General features: G+C 35.5%; 9 protein-coding genes across 9 annotated transcripts; 5 read left to right on the top strand and 4 right to left on the bottom strand. All coding sequences in view use genetic code 12, as the record gives it.

Annotated features, from left to right (window-relative positions):
- Positions 1–355: 355 nt before the first annotated feature.
- PVL30_001498 (uncharacterized protein) lies at positions 356–1,223 on the top strand (the record flags this gene model as incomplete). Its single annotated transcript, XM_001526650.2, has 2 exons — positions 356–391; positions 510–1,223. The coding sequence occupies 2 exons, from the start codon at positions 356–358 to the stop codon at positions 1,221–1,223; spliced, it is 750 nt and encodes a 249-aa protein (XP_001526700.2).
- Positions 1,224–1,597: 374 nt separating this feature from the next.
- On the bottom strand, positions 1,598–2,083 carry PVL30_001497 (uncharacterized protein; the record flags this gene model as incomplete). The annotated part of the gene is made up of 1 exon (XM_001526649.1): positions 1,598–2,083. One exon carries the CDS (start codon positions 2,081–2,083, stop codon positions 1,598–1,600), a length of 486 nt encoding a protein of 161 aa, XP_001526699.2.
- A 675-nt stretch (positions 2,084–2,758) lies between these two features.
- GGA2 (ARF-binding protein) lies at positions 2,759–4,573 on the top strand (the record flags this gene model as incomplete). The annotated part of the gene is made up of 1 exon (XM_001526648.2): positions 2,759–4,573. One exon carries the CDS (start codon positions 2,759–2,761, stop codon positions 4,571–4,573), a length of 1,815 nt encoding a protein of 604 aa, XP_001526698.2.
- A 506-nt stretch (positions 4,574–5,079) lies between these two features.
- Positions 5,080–6,060, bottom strand: PVL30_001495 (uncharacterized protein; the record flags this gene model as incomplete). The annotated part of the gene is made up of 1 exon (XM_001526647.2): positions 5,080–6,060. One exon carries the CDS (start codon positions 6,058–6,060, stop codon positions 5,080–5,082), a length of 981 nt encoding a protein of 326 aa, XP_001526697.2.
- Positions 6,061–6,898: 838 nt separating this feature from the next.
- Positions 6,899–7,444, bottom strand: SPC19 (DASH complex subunit spc19; the record flags this gene model as incomplete). Its single annotated transcript, XM_001526646.2, has 1 exon — positions 6,899–7,444. The coding sequence occupies one exon, from the start codon at positions 7,442–7,444 to the stop codon at positions 6,899–6,901; it is 546 nt and encodes a 181-aa protein (XP_001526696.2).
- A 1,149-nt stretch (positions 7,445–8,593) lies between these two features.
- On the top strand, positions 8,594–10,984 carry PVL30_001493 (uncharacterized protein; the record flags this gene model as incomplete). Its single annotated transcript, XM_001526645.2, has 1 exon — positions 8,594–10,984. One exon carries the CDS (start codon positions 8,594–8,596, stop codon positions 10,982–10,984), a length of 2,391 nt encoding a protein of 796 aa, XP_001526695.2.
- Positions 10,985–11,540: 556 nt separating this feature from the next.
- On the bottom strand, positions 11,541–12,017 carry SDH4 (membrane anchor subunit of succinate dehydrogenase, Sdh4; the record flags this gene model as incomplete). Its single annotated transcript, XM_001526644.1, has 1 exon — positions 11,541–12,017. The coding sequence occupies one exon, from the start codon at positions 12,015–12,017 to the stop codon at positions 11,541–11,543; it is 477 nt and encodes a 158-aa protein (XP_001526694.1).
- A 1,242-nt stretch (positions 12,018–13,259) lies between these two features.
- On the top strand, positions 13,260–14,309 carry GET3 (Golgi to ER traffic- protein; the record flags this gene model as incomplete). The annotated part of the gene is made up of 1 exon (XM_001526643.2): positions 13,260–14,309. The coding sequence occupies one exon, from the start codon at positions 13,260–13,262 to the stop codon at positions 14,307–14,309; it is 1,050 nt and encodes a 349-aa protein (XP_001526693.2).
- Positions 14,310–14,869: 560 nt separating this feature from the next.
- Positions 14,870–16,566, top strand: PVL30_001490 (uncharacterized protein; the record flags this gene model as incomplete). Its single annotated transcript, XM_001526642.2, has 3 exons — positions 14,870–15,011; positions 15,226–15,243; positions 15,770–16,566. 3 exons carry the CDS (start codon positions 14,870–14,872, stop codon positions 16,564–16,566), a joined length of 957 nt encoding a protein of 318 aa, XP_001526692.2.
- Positions 16,567–16,870: the final 304 nt, after the last annotated feature.

Here is a 16,870-nt window from a genome sequence, read left to right as displayed (position 1 = left end):
TTATCGTCCTGTCAAATATGTACGAAAATTTCAGTATTTGTTTTTCTTTTTTTGCTTTGAAAAAAAAATAAAAGAAAAGGGAAACAGAAGTATGTAGGCGGCTGTGCGCAAATACTTGCGAAAGCAATCTCCACAACAATTTGTGACTTCCATCAAGGACTTTTAAAACTCATTTGAAATACAGTCAACTCTTTTATTCTTCTTCTTCTTCTTCTTCTTCTTTTCTTAAGTTTTCCTCTGAGTTTTACCCACAAGCTTGGTTTAGTTCTACCTTTCCTATTTTATTATCTTGATCTACCAACACTTAAATTGTATTTCTAGTAATTGACATTTCCATTCAATCATTCAGTTCAAGATGTCTCAGCTATTATACAAATATTTTTTACAAAAAGTATGTTGAATATCGCGTCAATCATTAGTGTTTGCACCCAAAACAAACCTTAAAAGTCAAACTTTGAAATAATAATCTAAAAAGAAAAACAAAAGAAATCACTAACTCTTTGATTTAGACAAACTTAGACCATCTAGTTACATTTGGAGACACAACTCAAGATCCGTATTTTGAAGAAATACCCGAACAAGATCTTCACTTTTATCAGCGTAAAGGTGCCAAGAGAAAAAGAAGGTTGCCAGATTATATACCAAAAAATGACTTGAAAATCTTGAATAAGGTCAAGAGCAGAGCATATACACTAGACTTACAGTTGAGTTTATGTGGATTAAGGATTGGATGGGCTGGTGTTATTGGTTTAATACCCTGGATTGGAGATATAATTGCCCTATATTTTGCCATGCAGTTGGTTAGAAAAGCCAAGCAGATCGAGGGAGAATTACCAAAGGCTCTAGAGACTGAGATGATGGCAAATGTCATGTTTGACTTTGGTATTGGGTTGATACCAATTGTTGGCGATTTCATCAACGTCCTATATAAATGCAATTCGAGGAACTTTGTCTTGTTGGAGAAGCATCTAGTGAAAAAATATGGCAGTCAGCATCTGAATCAACCTGTCACCACACAAGCACTGACAAAAACGGCCCCTTCAACAGCACAACCGACAAGTGCGGGAAGTGCTGGAAAAGGAGGCAAAAAGTCTCGAGGTTATGGATCTGCACCACTGAGTGGGGGAAATGCGCCTGAGTCGTCCGTCTCGGCGCCACCTTATAGTGGAAGACCTGTTCCTGCCCCACCTTCAAGATCTCATCAAATCGGTAATGAGGTGTAATTTTTTGTACTTTGGACAAAATACATTGATTGTTGGATTTATGCATATAATATATATATATATAGGTATCATTATATATATATATGTATATATGTATGTATGTATGTATGTATGTATGTATGTATGTATACATTTATATTAATGTAATCATGGCATTAGCGATTGTAAGGCAAGCATAACGATGCAATTGTGTGATTGCGTATTTTTAGTGAGTGCAAAGTATTAAACGTCCGACACACTCTTGTTCTAGATTGTGTTCTCTTTTGTTTATAGCTTCCAATTAGGTTTTGAAATTATGACTGCAATCTAATATTTCCATCCCCATGTGGTTGTTACAGGTTTGGCTTTCTCATCATTGACTTTCCTTTTTATATTTATCGCGCTTGATGTGTTGAAAGGTCAGAGAATTGAGCTTCTAACACATCTAGTCGTTTTGCAAAGTCCTCAACAAAGATTTCCAATTGATCAATCTTCATGAAGTCTAGTTCTAAATCATTGCACGTTTGAATCAATTGAGATATTTGCTCATATTTCTGTGACAAATCCAACTGACCTTCAATATAGTCCTTGTTTATTAGTTCTTGCTTCTCTAACACCGCAGCATAAGTTTGATCAGTGAGCGTTTTAATATGGTCTTTTATTTTATACGTTAGATAGTCATAACTCAACGATAGCTTTTTGAGTTCCAATGGATCTGGCTCATCGGCTGGGAGTTGCGTATTTGTTGGACTTGTGGGATTGTTGCGATTACTAGATTGATCGGATTGAATATCATTGTGAGCATCCTTGTGGTTATTCCCACATTTGACGTTACTATTTGACGAATGTATGCTTCCGTTTTCATGTACACATTCCAGCATGGCGTCGACTTTACATATATTTTTTTTTCATAGAATGTGGGTTAGCAGCTATATTTTTAAGCGATTCTGGTTTTAGAAAATGAAAGAATTCAAAAGTTGTCAGTAAAGCTAAAGGTAAATTTGTTGTGGTAATCTTCAGTGTATTTTCCAAAGTAATTGAAACGTTGGTGGTACGAGGACAGTAAAAGGATCAGTAGAAGAAATGGGGAAGGATAAAGTGTAGCTCGGGTGGAGAAGAAATTGGATATAAAGAAGATAAAAATAATAGGAGATCAGATAAAGAAAGAAAGAAAAAAAAAACGCCGCATAAAATCCTTAAAAAGGAAATTGAAATTGTGGGATTGTCATAACTCTTTTTTTTTTTTGTATTTTTTTTTTCTTTTTAATTTTGTCTCTCCTAGATTGGTGTTGTAATCCAAGAGTTGAGAGAAAAAACTAAATGTCGGAGCAAGATTATACCGCAATTATGAAATCAGGAGAATCACAGACCACTATACCATTTCTATAACCAATACTCACACTTTGACCAAATCAACATATAACCTGCTTTGTCAATTACAATCCCCGCTCATCATCGTCATTAACAAATCTTTATATAGAGAACGAAATTACGTCCATACAGTCTTCATAAACATTTCATAAACCCTTTTATAATCACTTCAAAGTAATTTTGCAATGTCGTCGTCTTCATATTCACTCGACAAGATCAATCCGAAATTATTGCGAAGAATTTATAGGGCCTGTAGGCCCACTAATGATGAGCCAAACTTGGCGCTCAATTTAGAGATCTGTGATTACGTCAATGCCAAAAAGGGATCAGCTCCAAGAGACGCTGCAATTGCCGTACTGAAGCTAATTAGTCAAAGAGATCCCCAAACATCGGAATTGGCTATAGCGTTGCTTGATAATTTGGTCAAGAACTGTGGCTATCCTATGCATTTGCAAATATCTAGAAAGGAATTTTTGAATGAATTGGTTAAAAGATTCCCTGAGAGACCTACCATGAGATACTCTCGTGTGCAAAGATTGATTCTTGCGCAAATTGAAGAATGGTATCAAACCATTTGTCGTACTTCTAAATATAAAGAAGATTTCGGGTACATCAAAGATATGCATAGACTTTTATCGAATAAAGGGTATGTTTTCCCCGAAGTGAAGGTTGAGGATATCGCCGTGCTTAACCCTGGTGACAATTTGAAATCCCTTGAAGATATCCAAAAGGAGGAGGCAGTTGTGCATTCTGCCAAGCTTCAAGAATTGATTAGAAGAGGAAGACCACAAGACTTGCAAGAGGCAAATAAATTAATGAAGATAATGGCTGGGTTTAAAGATGACAATGTCAAAGAAAACAAGAAACGGTTGAAGGATGATATAACTAGATTGACAAGGAAAGTCGAGATCTTGGGTGAAATGTTGACACAAATTGAAAGTGCTGGCGGTAAGATTGATGATAACTCGGATGAAGCACTTATTGAACTTTACAGCTCGGTAAAGAGCTCTCAGCCAATTATCAACAAAATCATTGAAGGAGAGCACGAAGAAGGCGACGAGGAGATTAATAATCTTTTGTTGTTAAATGATAATGTCAATAAGGTTATTAATAAGTATCAATTGCTCAAAGGTGGCAAAGTTGACGAAGCTAGCCAAATTAAAGTATCCAGTTCAAGCTCAGTGGGAGGTATTGGAGCTGGTGGTTCTGGTTCCGGTGCCGATTTGAATTTGATTGATTTTGATGATGCACCAGAAGATGTCAATGCCAGTAAAGAACAAGGATATAATGACTTGTTGAGTGACTTATCAAACTTGACTTTTGGTAATGCCAACAGTCTGAACGATGGCTCGCAAGTGAACCCATTGAATTTGTATGGGGCTGGCGGTTCAATTGCTTTGGGCGGAGCCAATAGCACCTCTACTACGGGGTCTACTAATATACAACATCCAACTCCAATAAACCAGACCAGCAATGCTAACAAGTCTGCAACTTCAAATTTTGATTTATTGGCCGATTTGAACTCGCCATCTCCACAATTGCAAAGTAACATTTCAGTGTCACAAAGTAAACAATCGTCAGGCTTAGATCCATTTGGCTTTGATTTTCCATCTTCAACACCAGCACAAGTTCAAAAACCCAATGCAACCTCCCCTGGTCAAGGTTATATCAAGATGATTACTTTGAACGAATCGGCAGGGCTTAAGATAGAAATTGGAGTTCAAGAAGAGTCCAGCTCAAATTTCAAAGGACGCGTTCTCTTTTCAAATCGACAAAATCAAACTATTTCGCAGTTGAAATTCATGGTTGCTGTGCCCAAGAGCTGCAAATTAGATTTGCGTCCGCAAAGTAATGATGTCATTTATGGCTTCAACAACCACGGCGTTTCACAAGACTTTACAATTGATAACCCTCAACTGAAACAACTTAAAATTAAATGGAAAGTTGAGTACAAGACAGGCAGCGAACAAGCCGAGGAAACCGGTGTTAGTGTATTGTAATATCTTTAATAAAATTCGGATGAAGACATAAAAGAGAAAAAGAGAAGAAGCGAAGGAAAGGAGGAGACAGGAAGATGATACATAAAAGTATGTACACTATATAAACTATAGAACGTGTGAACAAATTTTTTTTTCTATTTTTCTTCTTCTGTGTATTTCTCTACTTTTGTATTCCTCTTGTTTTTTTATTTTTGGTTCTAAATCGTTTTCAAAAAGTTCTATAATAGGTTTACAGAATAACTTTACTTAAACAAAGAAAAAAAATTGCAATCTCTAAATAAAATTGTAAATATATACATATATATAGATATAAATATATGTATAAGAAAAAAAAAATTGATATAAATGTACTCAAACTTGGTTCTGTGTAGGAAAAGATAAATGTATAAGTTGTGTATATGTGTGTAAGTTAGTTTGAAAAACGAAAAAAAAAATTGATGTAGTGAAGAACTAGAAAATCAGAATTAAAACCATATAAAATTTATAGCCTTGTTGGCTATTGTCATTTAAGGCTTGACCAATGAGTTTTCAATGACAAAAATAAACCCATTTTCCACTTGTCGAACAGTTTGAACAGGGATCCAATTGTTTGAGATTGCATTAGCATCACGATCATCTACAATTCTGATGAAGAATTTCTCACTCAGTGGGTCTTGCTTAATTTGTAAATTTTTGCCATTGTTCAAAGTCGTAACAATGATTTTGGTAGTTTGGTCATTTGAATCGGTCTCAATAACCAATTTCTTTTCAAAATTACTTACAATATGACCGAATAAAAAGTTTTGTATGTTTTCATCGATGATTGCATCTTGTTCCCTGTCATTTTTAGCATCATCTAAAGAATGGGGAAACTCCCATGGTTTTAAACCAGATAATTTATTCTCGATTGCATCGTCTGTAGGTGCAATGATCAACATATTTTGGTCTGCTAATTCCGTTTTGCTGTCCAAATCCTGATTGTTCCTAATATATCCAGCAAATATAGAAATAGATTTGAGCTGAGGTAATATCGACTGAAGGAGATTATTGTAACAATCAGCTGAGTCCAATGTAAATAACAAATGGTCATCGCTCTGGGAATCTTCAGTATCAGGGTTGCTCAAAACCTGCTGGTTTTCTCCGCGCTTAACATGCAGATGTTGTTTAAGAAATGCAGCGATATCAAAAGTGTTTTTTGCTTCCCTCTTGTCATTCGGTTCAACTTTGAAATTTGCCAAGTTGACTACATTTTTTCTTTTCTGTATATCATTATCAGAACCAACAGCTTTAGCAAGATCCTGTAAATTTGGAGTATTCTTTCTTTTCTGAATATCATTAGCCACAGAATCACTCAAGTCTTGCAAGTTTGGAGTGTTTTTAGCATCGGCGTCTCTTTTGTCAACATAGTCATCCTCTTTCAAATCTGGTAGTGCTGCGGGGTTAAACACATTCTTTGTTGCCACCATACTAGTACAAGCAGCAAGTACAATCGCTAACTGCCACTTCATTTATTGGATTATAGTGGGGATGATGGATATTTAATAGTAGTAGCAGTACTAGTAGTTGTAGTAGTTGTAGTAGAAATATTAATAGTTGTGGTTCTTGTTAATCATATGTGAATTTGATATGAACTGTGGAATATGAAAAGAGTTGAATGTTAAGTTCAAACACTTGATTTGTGCTTGATTGTAACTTGCAATGCGTAAACTGGTTTTTTTTTATTTTTATCCTTTTGCTTTTGTATATTAATAACAGCCGAGTTCTCCTTTCTTTTCCCTCTCCTCTCCTCTCCTCTCCTCTCCTCTCCTCTCCTCTCTCCTTTTTTCTTGTGTATCAGCTTCGTGAATACCACAAATGGATCACGTGATATCAAACACGTAGTTAATAAAAAGAAGTAGAAACAAAAGAGTAAAACATACACAATTGATAGACGTGCACCCAATAAGCTGATAATGTCAAAATATAAAGCTTTATATGTATATATGTATGTATATATATATATGCATGTTAAAGTGAAAATCTATTTTTCTATATTGTTTTCAATTCTTCAACAGGAATTCAAAATAATTCTAATAAAAATTATCGTGATTTGCATTTAATAAGTCTCCCATTTTCATAGTTGACCGAATTTTCAAATGGCTCGTAAAATAAATCGCTCTCCTTATAGCATTGATTTAAAATATTAAATGGGAACAAAAAATCAAGAACTAAAAACTAAGAATTGTGAATTGTTAATTGTGAATTGAGGATTGTGAACTAAAACAACTACTCATTATCATTACCATCCTCGCCTTTCCCGTTTCCTTTTTCTTCCTCTACTTCTTCTTTAATGACCTGCTAGTAGTTTCAAGACCCGTATCTCAAATTAGGCACATACTGGCTTCGGCTGAGTGTATGCTGCAACCTCTTTTTTCTGTTTCGGAGCATTCGTAATCTTTGAAGTTGTTCCTGATCATAACTTTGATTATTTACTAGTAAGTCCAAGTCCAAGTCCAAGTCCAAGTCCAAGTTCAAGTTCAAGTCCTTTTTCACATTGTCATGTTGTTCCTCGTAATTGCTTAATCTTCCCCTCACGAGATTTAATTTACTTTGTAGTTGGTCTCTTTTTTGCACAAGCTGCTGTACCTCATCCTCGATAACCAGCATTTGCTCTGTAATTTGCGGTGTAATGCTTGACTTGTAGTTCGTTCGCGCATCCTCAAGATCAAATTCGGGAATAAGACCATAAACTCTTTTCGTATTTAGTATTTTGGGAAGTCTTTCGGCGTCTAGTGTTGTGTCCTGTAGCAGTTCTCTTGTCCTTTGAAGAAGCTGAATTGATTCTCGTAATGACCTATTACAATTTTCCAAATTGTTATAAGTGTAGTAAGATGAGGTCCTTTGTTTACTCATTTTAATTATCTTTCGGCTCTTCTTCTTCTTCTTGTTTTCTTCTTGTTTTCTTCTTGTTTTCTTCTTCTTGTTTCTCTTTCCTTCTCTTTTCTTTCTATTTTCTTAACCTTGGAATTGTGGATTGCTTGTTGACTTTAATCAATCTAAACAAAAAAGAAAAAAAAACATAAATCTATCAGGTGGTTGGAATGCAGTAATTGCTTTTGTAAAATATAAACAGTGGGTTATCGCGTAACTCAGAATAAAATGTTAAATAGCATACAGTTAAGTAATAATAATAATAATAATATATATATATATAAACACAAACACATAGTAACAAAAAGAAAGAGAAGAAAAAAATCAGGTTCAAAGTTTCTCAGTTGTCTTTGGAAACAAAAAAAAATTAAAAAAAGGACAGTAATTGTGTGTGTGTATGTGTGTGTGAATTCCAATTCATTCATAAAAAACAAAACACACAAACACACACACACATATATACATATAATAGATTCAACTACAGCAGGAACACCTCTGCTTTAACATCTTCCTCAGAGTATATCACAGACATATAAACGTGGTTATTAGGAATTTCGCCGGAATCTTTCTATAGAGTGAATTAATCCATTATAATTCAACAACTCTGTTTGATCAGACCAGAAATTCCCTTTTGTCTTGCTTTATATATATATATATATACATCACTTTTTAAGAAATTATTGAGATTCAAATATATTGCAATTTTCTACCAGTCGAGAAAAGCAACCATTTTATCCCATAATTGGCACCACATTCTACAGCACAATAACAACTACTTCACCACAACGTGCCACCTTTGTCTATTACACGTTTAAGACTTGAAGCTATCAATCAAGTATACAAATTTCTTTCAACTACAAAATAACAAAGGAAAAGGAGAGAGAAAAAGAGCAAAGAATACCATATAATAAAATAAATACAATAAAATAAAATATAATTAAAGGAACGAGTTGACCCTAATTGTATCTTCATATCATCCTTTCTGACGAGTGATTAAACGAGTGTGTTTGCTTGTGTTTGTGTGTGTGTGTGTGTGTGTGTTTTCTTTTCCTTTGGTCCATTTCTTTATTTTTTTGAATTCCAATATCAAAATAATCGCATGATACCTGGTTAACTAAATTAAGCTTTATAATGACTGATATCCCCATCACATTTGAAAATTCACCAACTCTACATGAGCAATATCAACGTGACTTATCTAGTGAACACAGCTCCATAGCAAAACATAAAGCTAATCAACAGCCGCATCCGTTTCCTCAAATCGACCCAAAGAGAAATGGAATTCTTCGTCTAAAGAATAGTACTTTGCATTTGAAAAATGGGAACTTACCACATTCTGTTCAACGGAACGAGTCACCTACCTCAACAGATTCAGCAGCGGCTACAGCCAGAAGACGATCTAATTCCAAATCACAGGTTGTGAATATTCCCACTAAGCCTAAAACTACTGCTTCTACTGCCTCCTCCTCATCATCATCATCATCATCATCATCATCATCATCATCATCATTGTCGGCGTCATCGGGAGCAGAAGTAGGAACGGCAAATGCTTCTTCATCAAGGGTTGCTACATCATCTCCCTTATCATATATTCAACCAAAAAAACGGAATCAAGTGCAATATTACGTGACTTTATTACCACTCAATGATACATTTACGAAAAAACATCTCCCAGTGGCCACGTATCCAGAAACAACGAAATTGGGTCGACCCACAGGAACAAAATATAAACCGGAAGTGACTAATGGTTACTTTGACTCAAGAGTTTTGAGTCGAAACCACGCGCAAATATATATAGACCTGACTAATGGCAAGATGATGTTACAAGATTTAGGTTCGTCCAATGGTACTTATTTGAATGACGTGAGATTAAATAAAGAGCCAACCGAAGTAAAAGTTGGTGATATAGTATGTCTCGGATTTAATGTCCAAGCTGAGTCAACTCATAAACAAATTAGCTTAAAAGTTGAGAATTTGAGCTTGGTCACAAACACGCCATCTAGTTTAGCAATGCGAGCACTGGGTATAGCAAATACTCAGTTTGATACCCCTGAATTCAAACATTTGGCATTTGTTGAGGAGATTTATCGGAAAATTAACGCAGAAGTGGATATCAAAAGTGGGACAAAGAAGAATGACGGGAACGGTAATGGTAATGGAAATAAAGAAGAGTGGAACAATGAACATGGAAATTTTAATAGTGCAACAAGAAACCGTCACGACAAAGTCCGGAATATTGACAAGCGACTAAGTTTCGATAGTGCTATGTTTGGAGATGTGAATTCTGAGTTGGAAGACGATCTTTTGGGGCTTTTTTCCACCGAAAATTCAGGGATTTATAATAATTCGCAAGTAACAAACACCAGTACGTTGGAAAATGTTATCACCCTCTTGGCTTTGAGCTCTACCCAAGTGAAACAGCAGACCTCGGCACTTGATTCAATTCAATCTTTTCTCACAAACTACAAGCGGGACTTGGATAGTTTGAACAAAAAGCATTTAGAAGAACAGCTCAACATCAAGTGGAGAGTATTTGAAGGCCAATTGCAAGAAGAGAGAACCCGCAATGAAGAATTGAAAGCGCAACTAGCACGTGTGGAACAGAAAAATTCTAAGCGAATAGTACAACTTGAAGAAAAGGTGCAAGCTGTAGAAAGTGAAAAGGCAGACCTTTATGAGGCCAGAGAGGTACTAAAACTGAGAGTAGAAGCTTTGGAAGAGCAGCACGACTCTGATGCACAAAAAATCAAGGAGCTTCAATTGGAGTTGATCAATGCAAAACAACTGCAAAGAAAGGAAATAGAAACAAATTCGAAGCATATTTATAATAATGATGGAAAATCTACAAAGGAAGAGATGTACAACAAGGAGGATGACACAAATGGCAAAACAAACGATCATTCTATATACAACCACGGTGACAACGATGCTGACAGCAACAATGACCATACAGGGTTTTCGGATGCTACAAGCTCGCATGATATAGTATCAGATGCAATTAATGGCTTTATACAAGACCTTTCAAGAACGCCTTCAGTACGTGATAACTTAAAGTGCTTTGAAGGTCAAGGTGCGAATAAGAATACCTCGTTGATGAAAGAGACTATAGAATTAACTCCTCCGCTGTCTGATGAGGAGATAAGCGATTCAGAAGAACATGATTCTGTAAGACATAATCCCGGCAGCAGAATTATACGAGAGCCACGTAAATCGTCCAGAGAACTATATTCTGAGAATTTATCTTCTTCTTCCATCATTACTACGCATTGTCTTCCCGGAGACGTTGAACCGTTTCCAAAAGTTGAGGATTCTTCATCATCGTCATCATCTCGACTGACTCAGTCTGATGTTGCAATGTCAAATGTGAGTTCGACTGCAATGCATTCTTCTAATAGTGGACTTACTGGCTCGAAATTATCACTTATTAAATTGTCACCCCAGGATAAGCAACGAGTGCTGACTATGGTGATTGCTATGTCTGCAATGTTGATTGGTTTCTACTTGCAACGATTGGTTAATTAGTTTACTATATAGTATAAGGTTGCTCTCCTTCTGTAGGCAACCGTTGTTTCATTAATTATTTTTTTTCGTCCGCCTTCAATATATGAATGAAATGATTTTACGAATAAAAGTTTTGTGTCGATGCAAGAAGAGGAGTAAAAAGACTAAATAGAGTTAGAAGAAGAGAAGGCAAAAAAAAAAAAAGCAAACTGGAAAAAAAGACGAAATGGAAAATGAAATGGAAAAGGAATTCGAATTCGAATTGGAAATGGAAATGGAGAAGAGCTTTGTGAATTGTAGAAGAGTTCTTTTGTAGGTAAAACGCACAATTAAAACAGTTTCATTAAAATGGTTTCATTTCGCAAAATTCTTTGCTAGGAATTGACCATATAACCACTAAAATCTTATCACAATTTTTTTGTTTCCTTGTTAGTTAGTTAGTTAGTCAGTTAGTTGCTTAGCTAATTTAATTGGTTTATATAAATTACTTTGTTTATTTGTAAGTTTCTCTTTTTCTCCTTTGTATATACTTATTTACTTGAATACCTCTTGTATTTATCAACGCTCCATCTCATGTTTATGCTTTCCATAAAGATGCGCAAACGTCGATCAAACCACCGTCTTTCTTTTCCATTTGGTAGATACCGTAGCCGGCAATACCAGTACCAAAAGTCAACAAGTACATGGCGTAGTTGTGAAAAGAACCATAGACTCTCTTTGGAATGTAATCAATGATACATGATTGGAAACCAGCGTAACAGTGGTACAAAAGCAATGAGCTTAATGTGGAGTCAAGTAATGTAGAGGCGCCAGTGAATAAAGGTGCCAATGTTAATGGAACCAATGCAACACTCACCAATCTCTCGGCGGTCCAGTGGTATGATCCTTCCAACTTGTGTGGTTTTGGTGGAACGTATGCGTCGTTAACTGTACCTACAACATAACCCGGTGGTTGTGGAATGGTCTTGATACCTCTGATCAATGATGGCTTAATGAGGTTTGATGTAGAAGCTTTGAGTAAAGATTGCTGACGAAGACCAAGGCGCGATAACATTGTTGTATATTTGTAAATGGTAAAGTAGTTTTTTTTTTTTTTGGTGGGTGAAAAGGTTTTGAAAGATTAAATTATAAAGCGAAATAAAATGACTTGATAAATTTTATGAATAGATAGCAACACTAGAATGGATGAAGCGGGAAGAAATGATCTAGTTGATAGAAAAGTTGACTTGGTTAATTAGTTCAGCTATCAAGGTGTTTGGGGAAGATAAAAGAACCTTTTGCGAGGATTAAAGTGGGTTTGATCGTGGATGTGGATATCTTTTGGGATAACTTCTCCTTGTGTCTGTGTCTCTCTCTCTGTGTGTGTGTGTGTGTGTGTAATTTTTTTTCCCCGGGTTCTTGGGCTACTTGAATTGTTTGAGCACTTTCTAAATTACGTTCCGTTCCTCAATGATTGGTTGGTTTCTACATGCAGGAGTCAAGTAGTAAATCATTCATCGTTAATGTTTAATTTGCGCTACCATATAGTTGTGTATATTATTTAATAATACTGTAGTGAATGTATGAGCTACTTAAACTACTACTACTACTACTGCTACTAAGGAGCCTTCTGTTAACTTGATGGGTGCAAACTGGCTCTTTTGAGTAAGCAATTCCAATTCTCAGAAGCTATTTTCATAAAAGAGCATAAACGTTGCATCTAAGTTTGATTAATAAAAATTCTTCGAGTAAAGAGATAGTACGTGTCTGCTCCAAAGTTTGAGCTAAAGACAAACCAAATTTAATTAAATACAGTTCACATTTGAAAAAAAAAAAAGAAAAAAAAGCGAAAGTTCATTTGGAGTAACACCAGTAATACATAAGAAACACATTGGAATACTAGTAGGCACTAACAACAATTAATATTGTCTTTAAACATCTATGAGTTTGCAAAATTAATACACTGCGAACAATCGATGGAAAGTTTGAGAAGCTTTAAGAAGGTTTGAGCGGCGCAAAATGATGGATGTAAATATTTGCAATATCATTCTTTTTTATAAAGAGCCGTTATGGCGCTCACTGCTACGTATTTTGAAACAGCAAAATTTCGCACATGCAACAACAAGCAAAAAAATAAAAAAGACACACACCACACACACATAACACACAACATAAAAATGTAAACTGGGTGCGTGCTCAATAAAGAGTTTGAAAAAAAAATATATAGGAACCCGCCTTTCTGATTATCAGTATCCTTACCAAGTACAGTTTCTTTGGATAAATCAATTACTGCTATAATTATAACTATATTAATACCATGGAGCTCGATTTGGAACCTACTTTAAAACCATTAATTGAGCAGGATACTTTGAAGTGGATCTTTGTTGGTGGTAAGGGTGGTGTTGGTAAAACCACTACCTCTTCATCCATTGCTGTGCAATTAGCCTTGCAACACCCAGAATCCGAATTTCTTCTTATATCCACCGATCCAGCACATAACTTGTCTGATGCCTTTTGTCAGAAATTTGGCAAAGAAGCAAGGAAGGTTGAAGGTTTATCCAATCTTTCTTGTATGGAGATTGACCCCGAGGCTGCAATGAGTGATTTGCAACAACAGGCACAGCAATACAACAATGATCCAAACGATCCATTAAAGAGTATAATGAGTGATATGACTGGTTCCATTCCAGGTATTGATGAAGCATTATCGTTTATGGAAGTTTTAAAACATATCAAGAATCAAAAAGTGAATGAAAATGATAGCAAGGACAAGATCTCATACAGAACAATCATTTTTGATACTGCTCCAACGGGACACACATTAAGGTTTTTGCAATTGCCATCTACTTTACAGAAGTTATTAGGTAAATTCCAACAATTGTCAGGCAAATTGGGACCAATGATGAGTATGTTGGGAGGCGGCGCAGGTGGTCAACAAGATATGTTTGAAAAACTAAATGAGGTGCAGAAAAACGTTGCAGAAGTCAATGAGCAATTCACCGATCCAGAATTGACAACGTTTGTCTGTGTTTGTATCTCGGAATTTTTGTCGTTATATGAAACAGAAAGAATGATCCAGGAGCTAATGTCTTACAAGATGGATGTAAACTCGATTGTTGTCAACCAACTATTATTTGCTGATGACGACGAGAACCCATGCCTGAGATGTGTCAGTAGATGGAAGATGCAAAAGAAATATTTGGACCAGATGGCGGAGCTTTATGAAGATTACCATTTGGTGAAGATGCCATTATTGGGTACAGAAATTCGTGGAGTAGAAAACTTGAAAAAATTTTCAAAATTCTTGATGGTGCCATATGATCCTAAGAAGGACCGTGGCCTTATTACTGAAATGAAAGAGCAATGACGAAATAAAGTTATTAATCGGGTATACCATGAAGACTTTTTAGATAAATAGAATGTTTTAAAATTCGACTTGAGATATATAAGTTTCATTCTTCTCTCTATATAATTTTCTAGACTCATAAAACAACTTGATCCAAGGCAAGCATCGATAGAAAAAGACAAACTCTAAAACCCCAACAAAAAGGGAAACAGAAGAAACTTAGGATATACAAATTCGAGAGAAAGAACAATGCAAGAAAACAAACTAAAAATAAGTAAAAAAAAAAAGGTTTTAAAAAAAAAGTTAAAAAATAAATAAATAAAATATTATAAAAAAAACAAAATAAAAAAAAAACAAAAAAAAAATGAAATAAAAAAACTACTCGATTAATACCAGAATATTTCACGGCTTTCGAGCTTTACCTACTTACAACATAGGGCCCACACAAAAGAGCGAGTGGTCTGGGACTTTCCATTGGTTGCATTTACTTGTAATTGATTGTACATCTCAAGGTGACTTTTTGAAAAAGAAGAAGAAGAAGAAGAAGAAGAAAAAAAAAGTGAAGATTAAGGAAAAGAGACATGGCCAGAGGAAACCAACGTGATTTGGCAAGGGCCAAGAACCAAAAGAAACAAGAGGAGCTCAAGAAAAGTCAGAAGAAGGGTGATAAGAACAAAAGGATGGAGAATGATGCTGCTCAAATGAGGGCCAAGCAAGCTGCGGGTATGTATTGATTGAAAGAAAAAGAGTTTCGTTAAATGTAATTATTTAAGAGAGACGTACTAACTATACAGTGTAGCCAATGCGAAGAAAGAGGCGGAAAGATTGGCTGCTCTTCAAAAGAAGTAACCGTTTTCAGTCCGAATATGTTGTATATGTATATATATATATATACAGATAGATATAGATTTAATTATAGATACTTTTAATTTGTAAGGATTGTTATTTGATCTTGGTTTGTTTCTACTCAAGCGTATTGTTGAAAAAAATTTAAAACATTCATACTAGAACCTGACTCTTTGCACAGCTCAACTTACCAAAACTGACTAATGCGTTTGCGGAAATGAAAAAGAAAGAAAGGAAAACCAAGTGGCATTGTTAGTGAGAAGTACTGTTTTCCCACTTTCCCAATTCTCCAACTTTCCCAATTCTCTTTTTTTTTTTTTATATTTTTTATTTTATTTTCAAATCTCCTTCATTTTGCGCGCAATAGACAAAAGTATAGACAGGCTTTGTGCAACGCTTTGTCCAACTCTTTATACAAAGCTTTGTATAACATGTTCAGGAGATTAGGAAAGGTGTAATTGGTCATATACAGCCTTTGTTGTATTTGTTGATTTTGATCTTTTAAACTTATCTCAATTGCACTACTGTATTGTTGAATTTTTAGACATCATCATCATCTAAGAACTCCCCACTTTCCACATTAAACCCCTCTTACCCACTTCCTAACTTTAATTTCGAAAAAATGTTGATTGAAGATTCGTATCACGATGTCAAGACTAGCGATGGTACGACCATGCGTATTTTCCTTTACCATCCAAAAATCCCCAACTACCCCAAAGTCAAATTTCCAGCAGTGATTGTATACAGTGAGATTTATCAGGTAACTTCGCCCGTTGCAAGGTTTGCTAGAGATATTGCTGGTCAAGGTTTTATTGTTGCAGCACCTTCGATTTATCACAACTTTGAAGGACCCGAGCCACTCGCATACGATGTCGAAGGTACCGATAAGGGAAACAATTACAAAATTGAAAAGGAATTGCAATCCTACGACGAAGATTCAAACTTGACGATTGACTATTTATTAAGTTTGCCAACATGTAACGGAAGTATTGGTGCCACGGGTATGTGCCTCGGTGGCCATTTGGCTTTTAGAACCGCATTGGATCCACGGGTCAAGGCAGCATTTTGCTTTTTTGCTACAGATATCCACTCGCATTCTTTGGGAAAAGGCAAGAACGATGACTCGTTGAAAAGATGCGGAGAGATCAAAGGTGAATTGATCATGGTGTTTGGCGATAAAGACAACCATGTTCCATTAGAGGGCAGAGACTTGATCAGAAGCGAATTAAGACGTCACAATGTCCAGTTGACATTCATTGAGGTCAATGATGCTCAACATGCTTTTATAAGAGACGAAAATAGTAAAGGAAGGTATGATCCTGCAGTTACCGGTTTATGTTTCGACTGGTTGTTGGAATTATTCAATCGTCGCTTGAAATTGGACTACGGAGATCACGACGGGAAGAACAGGGTCATTGAAGATGTCTGTTAGGTTCTTCAGGAAAATATTTTAAGGTATCTTTTGATATCTCAGTCAATTTGTGATGACGGCGATGATGAATATGAAGAACAAGAACAAGAACAAGAAGGTGATGATGATGACAATTATAATATTGATCAGTATAAATTGAGAAAGTAATGAAAGCCATAAATATCATGTATTCAAACGTCTACAAAAAAAAAAGACTGTAGGAGAAGCTGTTCATGGTGTGTGTGTTTATATGCATGTATGTATGAATGTATGAATGTATGTGTAGTGTAAATTTTCGTTAATAAATGCACGACTGTTTTGAAAA

This window comes from Lodderomyces elongisporus, chromosome 2, assembly GCF_030384665.1.
Source record: "Lodderomyces elongisporus chromosome 2, complete sequence".
In the NCBI taxonomy this organism is placed as follows: domain Eukaryota; kingdom Fungi; phylum Ascomycota; class Pichiomycetes; order Serinales; family Debaryomycetaceae; genus Lodderomyces; species Lodderomyces elongisporus.
Note: the sequence above shows the minus strand (reverse complement) of the source record. Positions and strands in the feature narration are given on the sequence as shown.